At 40.5% G+C, this 14773-nt stretch overlaps 1 protein-coding gene across 4 annotated transcripts in view; it reads right to left on the bottom strand.

The window, feature by feature from the left end:
- Nucleotides 1–14773, bottom strand: part of LOC105487664 (TXK tyrosine kinase) — a 71977-nt gene that overhangs the window by 47622 nt on the left and 9582 nt on the right. For all 4 annotated transcript variants that reach the window (XR_011621306.1, XM_071093623.1, XM_011751174.3 and 1 more), the window contains 2 exons: nucleotides 1378–1432; nucleotides 248–350 (listed from right to left, as the gene is read on the bottom strand). Coding sequence is in view for 3 of the 4 variants with exons in the window: in XM_071093623.1 (XP_070949724.1) it covers nucleotides 248–350; nucleotides 1378–1432 (158 nt within the window). In the remaining variant the exon portion in view is untranslated. The remainder of the gene's footprint in view (nucleotides 1–247; nucleotides 351–1377; nucleotides 1433–14773) is intronic.

Here is a 14773-nt window from a genome sequence, read left to right as displayed (position 1 = left end):
CCAGAATATGTTTTTTCCCACTCATTGCCCATTTTCAAGTTCTGCCTGTAAATATAAGTAGCCTATTTTAACTGGTCTTTTCTTTTTCCTTTTACTTTCTTCTAGAACATTCCTTCACAAATTATTGAGCACTTATTTTATGCCAAGCATGATACTAGATTTTGGGTAACAAACAGCACCTCGTGAATGAAGACTCTCAAAAGACAACCTTTTCCATTCCCCTCTTGCCTGTCAAAATGATACTCACTTGCTTCTTATTTGACAATTGACTGAGCCATGGCCTGCGATGCTGGGTGTGTTTTTCTGGAAGCTCTTCATCTGGGCTCAGGCTTATCTGTGTTCTCACTTGTCTGACATTGAAAAGCAATCATGTTACAAATAATTATTTGTACAAAAGGTATCTATACATCCACTAGATTTTCACAGAAATAGTAGAAACATCCAGGTCTGTTTCCAACTCCATTTTCATTTAGAAGACTTCCTAACTCCATCTCCCTGGGCAAATTACTAGTTTTAAGAACTTAAGTTTCCTTATCCAGTAACTAGAGGTGCTAAGAGCATAGAGTTGTTATAAAATAAAATTGAAAAAACATGTCACATTCCCAGTAGAGTCTGGTGCATCTTTGGGGCATAAAATTATAATCATGGTAATAAAAACTTACTCTGTATCTGGCTCAGTGCTTGTCATTTTATATGCATTACCTCTTTTGATGGTGTCTTTTTGTTGTAAATAGACACGGTATAGTGATTAGAACATGAGTTTGAATCCCAGCTCCACCATTTCATAGTGTGGCCTTGGGTAAGCAGTGTAACCTATCTAATCCTCAATTTCCTCATCGGTAAAATGGGAATTGTAAAAAAAAAAAAAAGTAGGTGGTTTTGAGAACTGTATGAATTAATAAACATAAATCTTTTAGCATAGTATCTGATATACAGGACGCTCCTGTTAAATGTTAGCCTTTTTCTGTTAACATGCTAATTGGATTTAAATCTTACAGAGTCATTTACTGCCACTAAAGTATAAGATACACCGATAGTTTTGGGGAGATACATAACTAAGATAGGATTCTTGCCATTAAAGGGAAAAACTACATATTGGAGCACAGACCTATAAACAACATACATGAAATAAAAATTAAGTGGAGAACCATGCCGCACACGGTGGGAACAAAATGGGATGAACAACTAAGTCCGAAGGACCAGGAAAGGATCCCAGATGACCTGACATTTGACCTCGACCTGAATTCAACAGGGAGAAAATGGGAGAAGGTTCCCAGGTAGAGAGAACAGCAGGTGCAAAGAGACATGGTGACTCCATAGGTATTAAAGAAACTGAATTAATTAATTTTCAAGAAATTGCCCCTGGAGTAGACTTACCGCTTCTGCACTGAACAGCAACAGCAGCAACAGAAAACCGACTGGATGGTGTTATCTGAAAAGCAGGTCATTTCTCAGCTGTTAGAAAGCCACGAGTACATGATATTGAGGGAGTCTCTAAGGGATGGGTGATACGAATTACTATAAAGCATATGAAAGTCTCGATCGTGCCTTCCTTCACTAGTGGAAGACAAATAACTGTCACTAAAGCAAAAAATAAGTTTCTGGCACCTTGGCCAGTGTGGTTTCCCTTCTCAGGCTCTTCTCCCCTGGCCTGGTTTTTGCATTTCCTCAGTCTGTGAGTGATAAATGACCAGTGTATTCTCTTTTACCTTTGTCAGGGCTAATGTTCACTAACAAATGTACAAGAGAATAGGATTCCAAAAGTGATGCTTTCCTAGGAAATCTGTTAGCAGAGATTTTGAATTGGGTCTGTCATATATTTTTAAATTAAAATGCTTAACACATAGGCTCTTTTTAAAAATTCCATCAACATTTCAGTGGGATGGTATTTCAGTGGGATGATTCTTTTATTTATTTCTTGCAATTAAAAATTGTTCTAAACCTTAGCAGCATGTTAGAATTATCTGAGGAGCTTTTAAAATATTCTGGTGCACAGGTCATACCCTGCATACCCCACACCAAAAAAAATTAGACTGTCTGGGGATGAATCTATGTATTGGTATTTCTTTTTTTATTATTTTTTATTTTACTTTAAGTTCTGGGATACATGTGCAGAACAAGCAGGTTTGTTACATAGGTATATATGTACCGTGGTGGTTTGCTGCACCTATCAATCCATCATCTAGGTTTTCAGCCCCGCATGCATTAGGTATTTGTCCTGATGCTCTCCCTCCCCTTGCCTCCCACCCCTCAACAGGCCCCAGTGTGTGATGTTCCCCTCCCTGTTGTCCATACGTTCTCATTGTTCAACTCCAACTTATGAGTGAGAACATGCAGTGTTGGGCTTTCTGTTCCTGTGTTAGTTTGCTGAGAATGATGGCTTCCAGCTTCATCCCTGTCCCTGCAAAGGACATGAACTCATTTGTTTTTATGGCTGCATAGTATTCCATAAAACATAGGCTCTTACTCTGGAATAAGTTTAAAGATAAACTGAATATTTGAAGAAAGAACTACCTAATAAGTCTAGGTTATGCCTAGACTTTCGTTGTCAAGCTTCATCATTATTTGATTTAAGTGAGATGATTTTCATTTTTAAAGTCCATAAATAAGCCAAGGGTGGTGGCTCATGCCCCAGCACCTTGGGCGGCTGAAGCAGGCAGATCACTTGAGCCCAAGAAGTTTGAGATCAGCCTGGGCAACATGGTGGAACCCCATGTCTACCCCAAAAAGCTTTTTTAAAAAATTAGCCAGGCATGGTGGTGCATGCCTGTAGTCCCCAGTAGTCAGAAGGCCAAGGTGGGAGGATCCCTTGAGCCTGGAAGACGGAGGCTGCAGTGAGCTGAGATTGCACCACTGCACTCCAGCCCGGGTGACAGAGTGAGACTCTGTCTTAAAATAATAACAATAATAATAAAAAAGACCATAAATAAATTTTGAATTTCAAAAGGATATTTTATTTTCATAGAACCTACATTTCCTCATCAGTTCATACTCATATTGACATCTGAAAATATTCTGGAGGCAGCAGAGTACCTTAGAGGTGAGCATTCACTTTGAGGGGAGACAGACCCAGGGTTTAGCCCTAGTCACCTGGCTGACTACATCTTGGATAAGTCTCTTTACTTATCTAAGTCTTAGTTTTCCTAACTGTAAAACTGAGGTAAATAGTATGTACTCCCTTTGAAAAGTCCTAGAAGGCAGAGATAAATGTCTACCTTTGTGACTTTGAGTAAACTAGTAAATGTTCTGTGTTTCAGTTTCCTCATCTGTAAAACGGGAATAATAGGATGGCTAACATGTAAGCCAATGGTGAGGACTAATTAAATTGATTCATGTAAAACACCTAGACCAATACCAGGTATATGGTAAGAGGGTAATCAAGAAGACAGATTGTAATAGGATCGTGGTGAAGAACCAATTAGATAACATCTTTTAAAGTCCCTGGAACATAAAGGGAAGTATTATCAGTCAGGATCCCAACAAGAATCAGAAGGCACATAAACAGAACCAAAGACAAGAATCACATGATTATCTCAATAGATGCAGAAAAGGCTTTTGACAAAATTCAACAGCCCTTCATGCTAAAAACGCTCAATAAATTCGGTATTGATGGAACATATCTCAAAATAATAAGAGCTATTTATGACAAACCCACAGCCAATATCATACTGAATGGGCAAAAACTGGAAAAATTCCCTTTGAAAACTGGCACAAGACAGGGATGCCCTCTCTCACCACTCCTATTCAACATAGTGTTGGAAGTTCTGGCTAGGGCAATCAGGCAAGAGAAAGAAATCAAGGGTATTCAGTTAGGAAAAGAAGAAGTCAAATTGTCCCTCTTTGCAGATGACATGATTGTATATTTAGAAAACCCCATTGTCTCAGCCCAAAATCTCCTTAAGCTGATAAGCAACTTCAGCAAAGTCTCAGGATACAAAATTAATGTGCAAAAATCACAAGCATTCTTATACACCAGTAACAGACCAACAGAGAGCCAAATCATGAATGAACTTCCATTCACAATTGCTTCAAAGAGAATAAAATACCTAGGATCCAACTTACAAGGGATGTAAAGGACCTCTTCAAGGAGAACTACAAACCACTGCTCAGTGAAATCAAAGAGGACAGAAACAAATGGAAGAACATACCATGCTCATGGATAGGAAGAATCAATATCGTGAAAATGGCCATACTGCCCAAGGTTATTTATAGATTCAATGCCACCCCCATCAAGCTACCAATGACTTTCTTCACAGAATTGGAAAAAACTGCTTTAAAGTTCATATGGAACCAAAAAAGAGCCCGCATCTCCAAGACAATCCTAAGTCAAAAGAACAAAGCTGGAGGCATCATGCTACCTGACTTCAAACTATACTACAAGGCTACAGTAACCAAAACAGCATGGTACTGGTACCAAAACAGAGATATAAACCAATGGAACAGAACGGAGTCCTCAGAAATAATACCACACATCTACAGCCATCTGATCTTTGACAAACCTGAGAAAAACAAGAAATGGGGAAAGGATTCCCTATTTAATAAATGGTGCTGGGAAAATTGGGTAGCCATAAGTAGAAAGCTGAAACTGGATCCTTTCCTTACTCCTTATACGAAAATTAATTCAAGATGGATTAGAGACTTAAATGTTAGACCTAATACCATAAAAACCCTAGAGGAAAACCTAGGTAGTACCATTCAGGACATAGGCATGGGCAAAGACTTCATGTCTAAAACACCAAAAGCAATGGCAACAAAAGCCAAAATTGACAAATGGGATCTCATTAAACTAAAGAGCTTCTGCACAGCAAAAGAAACTACCATCAGAGTGAACAGGCAACCTACAGAATGGAAGAAAATTTTTGCAATCTACTCATCTGACAAAGGGCTAATATCCAGAACCTACAGAGAACTCAAACAAATTTACAAGAAAAAAACAAACAACCCCATCAAAAAGTGGGCAAAGGATATGAGCAGACATTTCTCAAAAGAAGACATTCATACAGCCAACAGACACATGAAAAAATGCTCATCATCACTGGCCATCAGAGAAATGCAAATCAAAACCACAATGAGATACCGTCTCACACCAGTTAGAATGGCAATCATTAAAAAGTCAGGAAACAACAGGAGCTGGAGAGGATGTGGAGAAATAGCAACACTTTTACACTGTTGGTGGGATCGTAAACTTGTTCAACCATTATGGAAAACAGTATGGCGATTCCTCAAGCATCTAGAACTAGATGTACCATATGACCCAGCCATCCCATTACTGGGTATATACCCAAAGGATTATAAATTATGCTGCTATAAAGACACATGCACACGTATGTTTATTGCAGCACTATTCACAATAGCAAAGACTTGGAATCAACCCAAATGTCCATCAGTGACAGATTGGATTAAGAAAATGTGGCACATATACACCATGGAATACTATGCAGCCACAAAAAGGATGAGTTTGTGTCCTTTGTAGGGACATGGATGCAGCTGGAAACCATCATTCTTAGCAAACTATCACAAGAACAGAAAACCAAACACCGCATGTTCTCACTCATAGGTGGGAACTGAACAATGAGATCACTTGGACTCAGGAAGGGGAACATCACACACCGGGGTCTATCATGGGGAGGGGGGAGGGGGGAGGGATTGCATTGGGAGTTATACCTGATGTAAATGACGAGTTGATGGGTGCAGCACACCAACATGGCACAAGTATACATATGTAACAAACCTGCACGTTATGCACATGTACCCTACAACTTAAAGTATAATAATAATAAATAAATTTAAAAAAAAAAAAGAAAATGTGGCACATATACACCATGGAATACTATGCAGTCACAGAAAGGATGAGTTTGTGTCCTTTGTAGGGACATGGATGCAGCTGGAAACCATCATTCTTAGCAAACTATCACAAGAACAGAAAACCAAACACTGCATGTTCTCACTCATAGGTGGGAACTGAACAATGAGATCACTTGAACTCGGGAAGGGGAACATCACACACCGGGGCCTATCATGGGGAGGGGGGAGGGGGGAGGGATTGCATTGGGAGTTATACCTGATATAAATGACGAGTTGATGGGTGCTGACGAGTTGATGGGTGCAGCACACCAACATGGCACAGGTATACATATGTAACAAACCTGCACGTTATGCACATGTACCCTAGAACTTAAACTATAATAATAATAATAAATAAATAAATAAATATAAAAAAAAAAGAAGGCACACAAACTGGGATATGTTGAGAAGGATTTATTTATAAAAGGAAGTATAGAGATGTAGGTAGAGCATAGTAAAACTACAAGGATAGTGCAGGAATCCAGAGCTGAGCCATCACCACACCTAATCAAGTGAGGAGGGAAGGGAAGGTTACCAGAACCTAGAAGGCGAGGGTGTCTGTGGCCCAGGCCACCTGGAAAAGAGCACGTATCATCCATCCAAGGACACAGATGGCCCAAGGAGACTTCATAGCAATAAAATCAGGAGAATTAATATCCTTACTCCACTCTCCTCCCTCCCTCCTTGCTGGGCTCTCCATTGGCCTAACCCAGAAGGAAGCCAGATGGTTGTATGTAAATCACACAGGAGCGAAGAGCAGGCTGGTGAAAGGCAGAGAGTGGACCAGCAGGGAGAGGGGCAGACAAGAAACATCCAGCACAGTACACCCCTCAGCATCCATTTTTTCTTTCCTTCTTTTTTAAACAGAGTCTCACTGTAGGCCAGGCTGGAGTGCAGTGGTGCTATCTTGGCTCACTGCAACCTCCTCTACCTCCCAGGTTCAAGTGATTCTCCTGACTCAGCCTCCCAACTAGCTGGGATTACAGACATGTGCCACCACACGCAGCTAATTTTTTATAGTTTTTGGTAGAGACGAGATTTCACCATGTTGGCCAGACTGGTCTTGGACTCCTGACCTCAAGTGATCTGCCCACCTTGGCCTCCCAAAGTGCTGGGATTACAGGCATGAGTCACTGCACTCGGCCCATCTGAAAGTGGAAATCATATATGCCCTCTTCCATTATCCATTCCATTTCCCCTTTGCCACTGCCAACACCTTGGCTGGAGGAGGTGTCCAAATATTCATTCCTGTAGGATTTGGGTTTTTGTTTAGTCTGGTCTTTGTGGGGTTGCTACAGTTTTCCATTGACCAGGACTATTAAGAACACTAGGAAATGAAGCGAATGCATTCCCTAATTTTTAAACAAAGTTCTCTTTGCCATAATTGTGAAGTACCAACCCAATTTTCCTCTGTTAATCAGGATAATCACCCCAGCTACACTGACCCCCTTCAGGGCCTATAAATTCAGTAGTACAAGGAATCCCATAGCGGCCAGAGGGCAGTTCAATTTTCAATATTCCTTAATAAAAGGATTCTTCTCTTGGCAATGGAATCTCCAAACCTACAAAAACCCAAGTCACAGGGAAAGTAAACAACAATACTCTGGTGGGCTGCTAGATGAAATGGTGAGAGAGGCTGCTCCAATCTCCACCGCTTTGTTTCCAGACTCATGTATCCTGGCTATGGAAAAACAAAAGCATATAATGTATCCTGGCTATGGAAAAGCAAAAGCATATGATGGTTTAAGACATTTATTGCATCCTACAGGACCCTACCTGAACTTTGCAAGATGTTGTCTTCCAGATGTGATAGTAATTGAGCCTTTAAAAGGCCGTTCTTCTGTTCTATCAAGTCAGCTGCTTTGGAGTTATGGGACACATGGTAAGATATTCGGGGGCCATTGAACAAGCACCAGTGAGACTAAGAAAAAGCTAACTCCCTCCACAACATGGGTCATCTTGTCAGTCTCTGGTTATATCTTCCTATTCTGTCCCCGTTTTAAGAAATTCAACCACATTCCTTTCCCCAAGATCTCCTTGTCACCTATCTTCCAATTTTGTTCCTTCCAAGTTCCCATTGGCAGACCGATTTGTTTTTACCATTGCCCGTGAATCAAGGTAGATCAATGTCTCCGACTATCTCTTTTCCTAATGAAGTGAATAAACTTACGTGTTTCCTGAAGTTCTGGGAGGACTTTATTTCAACACTATCTATCAGGCTACCTCTGAATGAGGCTGTAGTACAATGGCTGTTTCCTGTTGGTATACATTTATGACGCAGATCTTCCGGTAAATCAAGCCAGAAATTTTTCTCCCATAAGCTGTTGGAGAACTACCCAAGAGGCCACTGGTGTGAGTTGAAGTAGAAGCAGAAAGAGCAGGTACAATGTGAATAGATGTTGCATGCTTATGAAGCTTTCTTGAAGCTTCTGGATCTACTAGGGCCCATTTTCAGATATGCCACTTCTGTATTAGGATAGAAAACAAGAATGCATGACCAATTTCATAGTCCATTGAATCAGATAACACACAGCTCATGATAAGCAGCTTGAATCACATAAATATTTGATGATCTATGATTAAGCATTTAGTCTTTACCAGTAGCAAGTCAGGAGCTGCTTTTTAGATGGAAAATATTCCTAAGGGTTTGTGCTGCAGTTTTATTGGGGCTTTCCTGAAACGCCATAAAGCCAGCATCTTGCCCTCTCTTTGCCCTTTATCCCAAGCAGTACCAATGACAATTTGATTAATTGATAACTGAGTTATTTCTCCAGCAGAGGGTATCTCTGGACCTCTAAATATATGACCAAATAAATCCCAGACCCAACTCTGAATCTGCTTCCTAGAGCTACTTCTGATACAAGAGAAAACATGACATATTTAGATTAACTTTGAAAGGGTTATTTATAAAGGGACTAATTACAAAGGAGTGAAAACCACAAAAGATATACAGGAACCCAGGTCCAGCAGTAGTGGAACTGTCACCATCCCTAGGTTCAAAAAGACCAGGATGGGGAGAGAGAGTAAAGTAGAGCAGAGATCACTTTGAGGAGGTGAATGATCTGCTGTTTAGGGACAAAACAACCTCACTACAACTTCATTCCAGGGTTCCCAGTAGGTGTAATCCAATTAGAACCAGAGGGTTTAGGAGGACGTTGAACTAACCTTGCAGATTTTTGTTTCTAAGATAGAGTTTAGGATGGAGAGGAATGATTATTAAAAGGTGGGGAACACTGAGCCATTTTGGAGGCTGGCTGCAAAATTCAATTCCTACACATTATCAATACATACTAGTTCCTTTCCTATCAAAGAAGTTGATCTTCCAAACCTACATTCATACATCTGTGACTTACCTTTCTCTGATTTGGACATCACCATTGCTCAGTTGTTGAGCCATTGACACACTGATGGTCTAATGGGAAATCTCTCTTCTCTACCCTGGACATACAGTTCAAGTCCAAGCCCAGGCAAGGACTCACCTTTGCACCCACTGCTGTTTCATTGCTCCCTTCTGATTTCTCTCTTCCTTTTCTTTCATTTCTCTCTTCCTTTTCCTGCACCCAGAAATCACTCATTTTCCATGGTCCACCCAAAGACTTACTTCTGGAGACAAAAATAAAATAAATTACTAATTCCCAAGAATCTGCACTATATCATATTCTTTGGTGTTTGGATTTCAGCTACTTCTGACTGTCCATTTCCATCTGCTGTGTCTGCTGGGATGAGCAAACTGCAAAACATCACTCTTCGAAGAGAGGGTGCGTTAGCACTTAAGGATTTTGGCAGGAATGGGTCTCGTTTACATTCTAACCAATTTATTCCAGTGTTGTTTTAGAGCCCCAAATAGATCTGTATCTATCCAGGCCAGAGGATGCAAAACTAAATGTAGGTTACATAAATGAATGAAGTAGGTCAGAATAGAGTGTAGACTGTGGCAAAATGTTGTGACCAAGCCCACTTGGAGGTATTCAAATTCAAAATTTAAAAATTACTCCCTTCTTCTCCTATATCACCATTTTTTCCCTCTCTACTGGATCATCAGCATACACACACACACACACACACACACACACGCACACGTGCGTAGTTACTTCAGCGATTAAAAACAGAACAAACTTCTCGTGATCTTATTTCCTTCATTGATTTGCTGCCTATTTATTGTAAAATCTAGAAATAAGTCTCTCTCTCTCTTTTTTTTTTTTTTTTTTGGTTGAGACCGACTCTTGCTCTGTCATCCAGACTGGAGTGCAGTGGTGCCATCTTGGCTCACTGCAACCTCTGGATCCCAGGTCCAAGCAATTCTCCTGCCTCAGCCTCCAGAATACCTGGGATTACATGCACCTGCCACCACGCCCGGCTAATTTTTGTATTTTTAGTAGAGATGGGGTTTCACCATATTGGCCAGGCTGGTCTCAAACTCCTGATCTCAAGTGATCTGCCCACCTAGGCCTCCCAAAGTCCTGGGATTACAGGCGTGAGCCAGTCCTCCGGCCCTAGAAATAAGGCTCTTTACTTGCTATCTCCAACTGCTCTCCTTCCATTACAGTCAGGCTGTCATCTCTACCACTTCTAAAAAAAATACTGCTCTTGTTAAGGTCGCCAGTGACCCATGCACCACTAAGTCCAATGGTCAACTCTAAGTCCTCATCTTACTGAACCTCTCTCTTGGCAGCATTGGTACCACATCCCTTGGCTTTGCTCCTTGTCAGTCTCTTTTGCTGCTTTGTTCTCTACCTCCCTGACCTCTTAATAATGCTAGATTTCCTGCAAAGCATTTGATTTCTTCTTTTCTTTGTCTTATTCACTCTTTTGATTATCCCATTCCCTCCTGCAGCTTAAAAACCATCTATCAATTGATGACATCCAAATGTACACATCTAGCCCAGTTCTAATTAACTCCAGACTCACCTACCCAAATGCATTCTCAAATTCTCCACTTGGATGTCTAGTAGATACCTCAAGTAAACAGGAGATGAAATCTGAACTCTTTTACTTCCTCCCTCCCCAAACGGGTTCTGTCACCCTTCTCCATCTTGTCAAAAGCAATTCTGTCTTTCCAGTTGCTCAGGTAAATAATCTTAGTCACCCTTGACGCCTCTCTCTCTCTCACACCCAGGCCAATTTATCAAGAAAGTATGCTGATTGTGCCTTTAAAAAATGTAGTCTTCCCCAGTGTCCATGGGAGACTGGTTCCAGATCCCCCAACAGATATAAAAATCCACAGATGCTTAAGATCCTTATATAAAATGATGTAATATTTGCATATAACCTACACACTTCCTCACATATACTTTAAGTCATCTCTGGATTACTTATAATACCTAATACAATGTAACTGCTATGTAAATCATTGTTACACTATATTGTTTAGGAAATAATGACAAGAAAAAAATGTGTGTACATGTTAAATACAGATGCAACCATCCTTTTTTTTTCAAATTTTTTTTTTCAACAGCTGGTTGAACCCAGGAATGTGGACCCTGTGGATATAGAAAACTGTTTACTCAAGAGTTTTCATTTGGGATGATGAAAAAATTTTGGAGATAGAGAATAGTTATGGTTTACAACAATGTGAATGTACTTAATGCTGCTGAACTGTACACTCAAATATGGTTAAAATGGCAAATTTTTGAGATATATATATATATATATCTATTTCAACACAATTTAAAACACACACACACACACACACACACACACACACACACACTTATTGCTTTCCCCATCTCATCCGTCACCACCATGGATAAGCCACCATCACCTCACCTGGCTCACACCAAAAGCCTCCTAACTTCTTCCTGCTTCTTCTCCTCCCACTATGCTTTATTCTCAGCACAGCAGCCAGAGTAATTAATTTAACTCTTAAGTCAGATCATGTTGCTCCTTGTCTGAGAACCCCACAATAGCTCCCCATTTCACTCGGGGTTATAGCTACATGTCCCACAAGAGCCTATAAAATGTTCCATGATCTGGCCTCCTGTTGCCTCTTATCTCCTCTGCAATAAGTTCCTGATCACCTCGCTCAGCCACACCCCGATGCTGCTGCTGGAGTCATAGGGCCTGCTCTCACCAGAGATTCTTGGCTTTTGTTTTTTCGAGAGCACTCCTCCCTCCATTTTCAACTCCCTCCAATCCCTCCAAGTCTTTGCTCAAACCTCATCTTCTAAGTGAATAGCTCTCTGATTTGTTATTATGCCTATCTGCACTTCCTTTAAGGTTCCTCACTCTGCTCTACTTTTTCTTTCTTTTTTGGTGCATTTCTCATGTTCTAACATGCTGTGCAATTTATTTACCTTTTTTTCTTTACTGTTTGTCTCCCTCACTAGTATGTAAACAAGCACCTTTGTCTATTTTGTTCACAATTGTTATATCCCAAGAGGCTAGAACACTTTTTGACACAATGAATGCTCAATAAATATTTGTTCAGTGAATGAATAAATGAATGAATATGTTTGAAAGAGCACAAAATTATAGGCTTGCTCAGAGGATGTACCCGTCTTGATTCATTCCTAGTGGGAATTTGCAAATGGTATTTGGAACAGAACAAGCAGGTTCAATTGGAAGTGGTGAACAGTATGACCAGAGAGGAATAACTCCGTCATAAAAGTCCTTGAAATAAAGGAAGATAAGACCTTGGGAGTCTATGTAGTAGGGGGGCTTGATAGATACTGAAGCTAGAGAACAACTTGGCCACAGGCCAAGCAAAGCAATCAGTTCTCAGCCTAGAAGCCATTGGAAAATGGTCCAGCAAGATGAGCTCTGATCATCTATGTAGCCTTCTGTTTTAATATAAACAAATTATTTATTATCATCAAAGCCCGAAAGTGTATATAATGGCCACCTTATTCTTGAGTAATCACTAGCATGTTATGTTATTCTCTACTTTTTTCTGTATGCTTGAAATATTTCAAAACTTAAATTTATAGAAAAGGAAAGAAAAGGAAAAACTCAGAAAACCAAATAGGCCTGTGATTTGATAATTAGGTACCCATTCTATGATTGATAGCTTTCTACATGTACATAACTTTTAGTGATAGATACAAAAGGATTTTTATTTCCCCAATTTGGCCTCTGTCTTACCTTTTCCCCAACAAGATTTATCATCTTCCTCACTATCCCCAGTAGGAAAACCGTTCTGTCGCTTCCCCTTTCCGATCTTCCCATGTCTGTGAATGAGTCCACCATAGAAAACTTAGATTCTTCCTGGGCCCTACCCTTTGTATTCAATCTGCCATCAATCTATCAATCTGTTCACAGGGCTTGGCTTTTTCTTTCTTATACACCCTTCCAATAAGCCAGGCTAAGTCCTCATCAACTCATACCTGTAATTTGGCATTAATTCACTTAGTCCTCACAATGACCCTGTGAAGTAGATGCCACTTTACAGATGAGGAATCTGAATCAGAGAGGTTACTCCTTACCAATAAAGGGCTAGTAAGCAGGGAGCCAGGATTTGAATCTAAATCTAGAGTCTCTGCTTCGAGCTGTCTCCTTCAATTCACCCTATATACCCATTTCCCTAAAAGCCTGCCTCAGCCAACTGCTCTTCATCTTCAGCATTATATCTTCCCCCACTTTCAAGATCTTCCATAAGTGACCTCACCCTAACTGCTTTAGCTTTCACCAATTCCTGCTGCACTAGCTTCTTCCGCTTGCTCTGTTCTCACAGACACATTGTGCATCTCTGCCTCCAACCTGGAAAGGAAGACTTACATTGCAATCCACTCCCATCTACTCTTCCTTTCAGTTCCCAAAGCACCTATGGTCAGTCCTGCCCTGTGGCTCCTAGTTAGGTACCACCTGAGATGGTCATTTAAGTTTCTCTATGTAGGCGTCATCTCTCACAGGGCTTCTCAATCTCACCAGTATCAACATTTTAGACAGGATCATTCTTTATTGTGGGGAGCTGTCTTGTGTACCACTGAATATTTAGGGCATCTCTGGGCTTTATGCACTAGATGCCAGCAGCAACACAGCCCTCTCCCTTCTAACACCCACACCACCACCACCTTCCAATTGTGGAAACCCAAGTATTTCCAGGCATTGCCACATGTTCGCTGGGGACAAAATCAACCCCAGCAGAGACACTGGACCAGACTGCAAGCTTCTCAATCTCAGGGACTGCATCTTATCCTTTTTTTTATTTTTAATTTTTTTTGTCTTCTCCCCAGCTTCTGGCATCAGTGCCTGGCACACAACAAGAACTCAATAAATAGCTGTTAAATAAGACCCAACCAATATCAACCCTTACATTATATCTGAGCTCTTTTTTTTTTCCACTCATTCATCTTATCACCCAGTATTTCACAGTGTGATGCTGGCCACAGAGAAAGACAACTTGATCGTGACCTTTTGACTGAGTGGAACGACAAAGGGGTGAAGACTGAGCTTCCAGAGCTTTAGCCAGCATTTGTGGTGGCTCATAAGTCTAACCTTTCATTCCAGACGTATATTTTTAAATAAATCCTTATCCAAAATAAAGTACCAAACCATGAGATGCCAAATGAAATTATTAAAAACTCTCTGGCATTCAAATGTGTTTGTTTTTTCTTTTCTGTATTAAAAGAAAATATGGGGTTCAGCAGGCTTTAGTATCAGGCAGACATGCAGTCAAATCACTGCTCCCTTTTCTTGGAGTAACGGTGTGATTTTGGGCAATCAAATCTAGAAAATGTAGGTAATAAAAGCTGTCTTCTAAGAAAGGGTTTTCCCACTTCTACCAACATAGCCTTTACCATATGCCAGGCATGACAGATATACTAAGATCTTACTATACTACGCTATGCTAACTTACGCACTATACTAACATTATGAATCCCATCTTAAAGAAACAGAGGAACAGAGAGCTTCAGCCATTTATCCAGTCACATAAAAAGCAGCTGAGCCAGACGTCAAGCCCAGAGTCCATGAGCATCACAATAAGACTATC

Source organism: Macaca nemestrina, chromosome 3, assembly GCF_043159975.1.
Source record: "Macaca nemestrina isolate mMacNem1 chromosome 3, mMacNem.hap1, whole genome shotgun sequence".
NCBI classification, from domain to species: Eukaryota; Metazoa; Chordata; class Mammalia; order Primates; family Cercopithecidae; genus Macaca; species Macaca nemestrina.
This window is presented reverse-complemented; position numbering and strand designations above follow the sequence as displayed.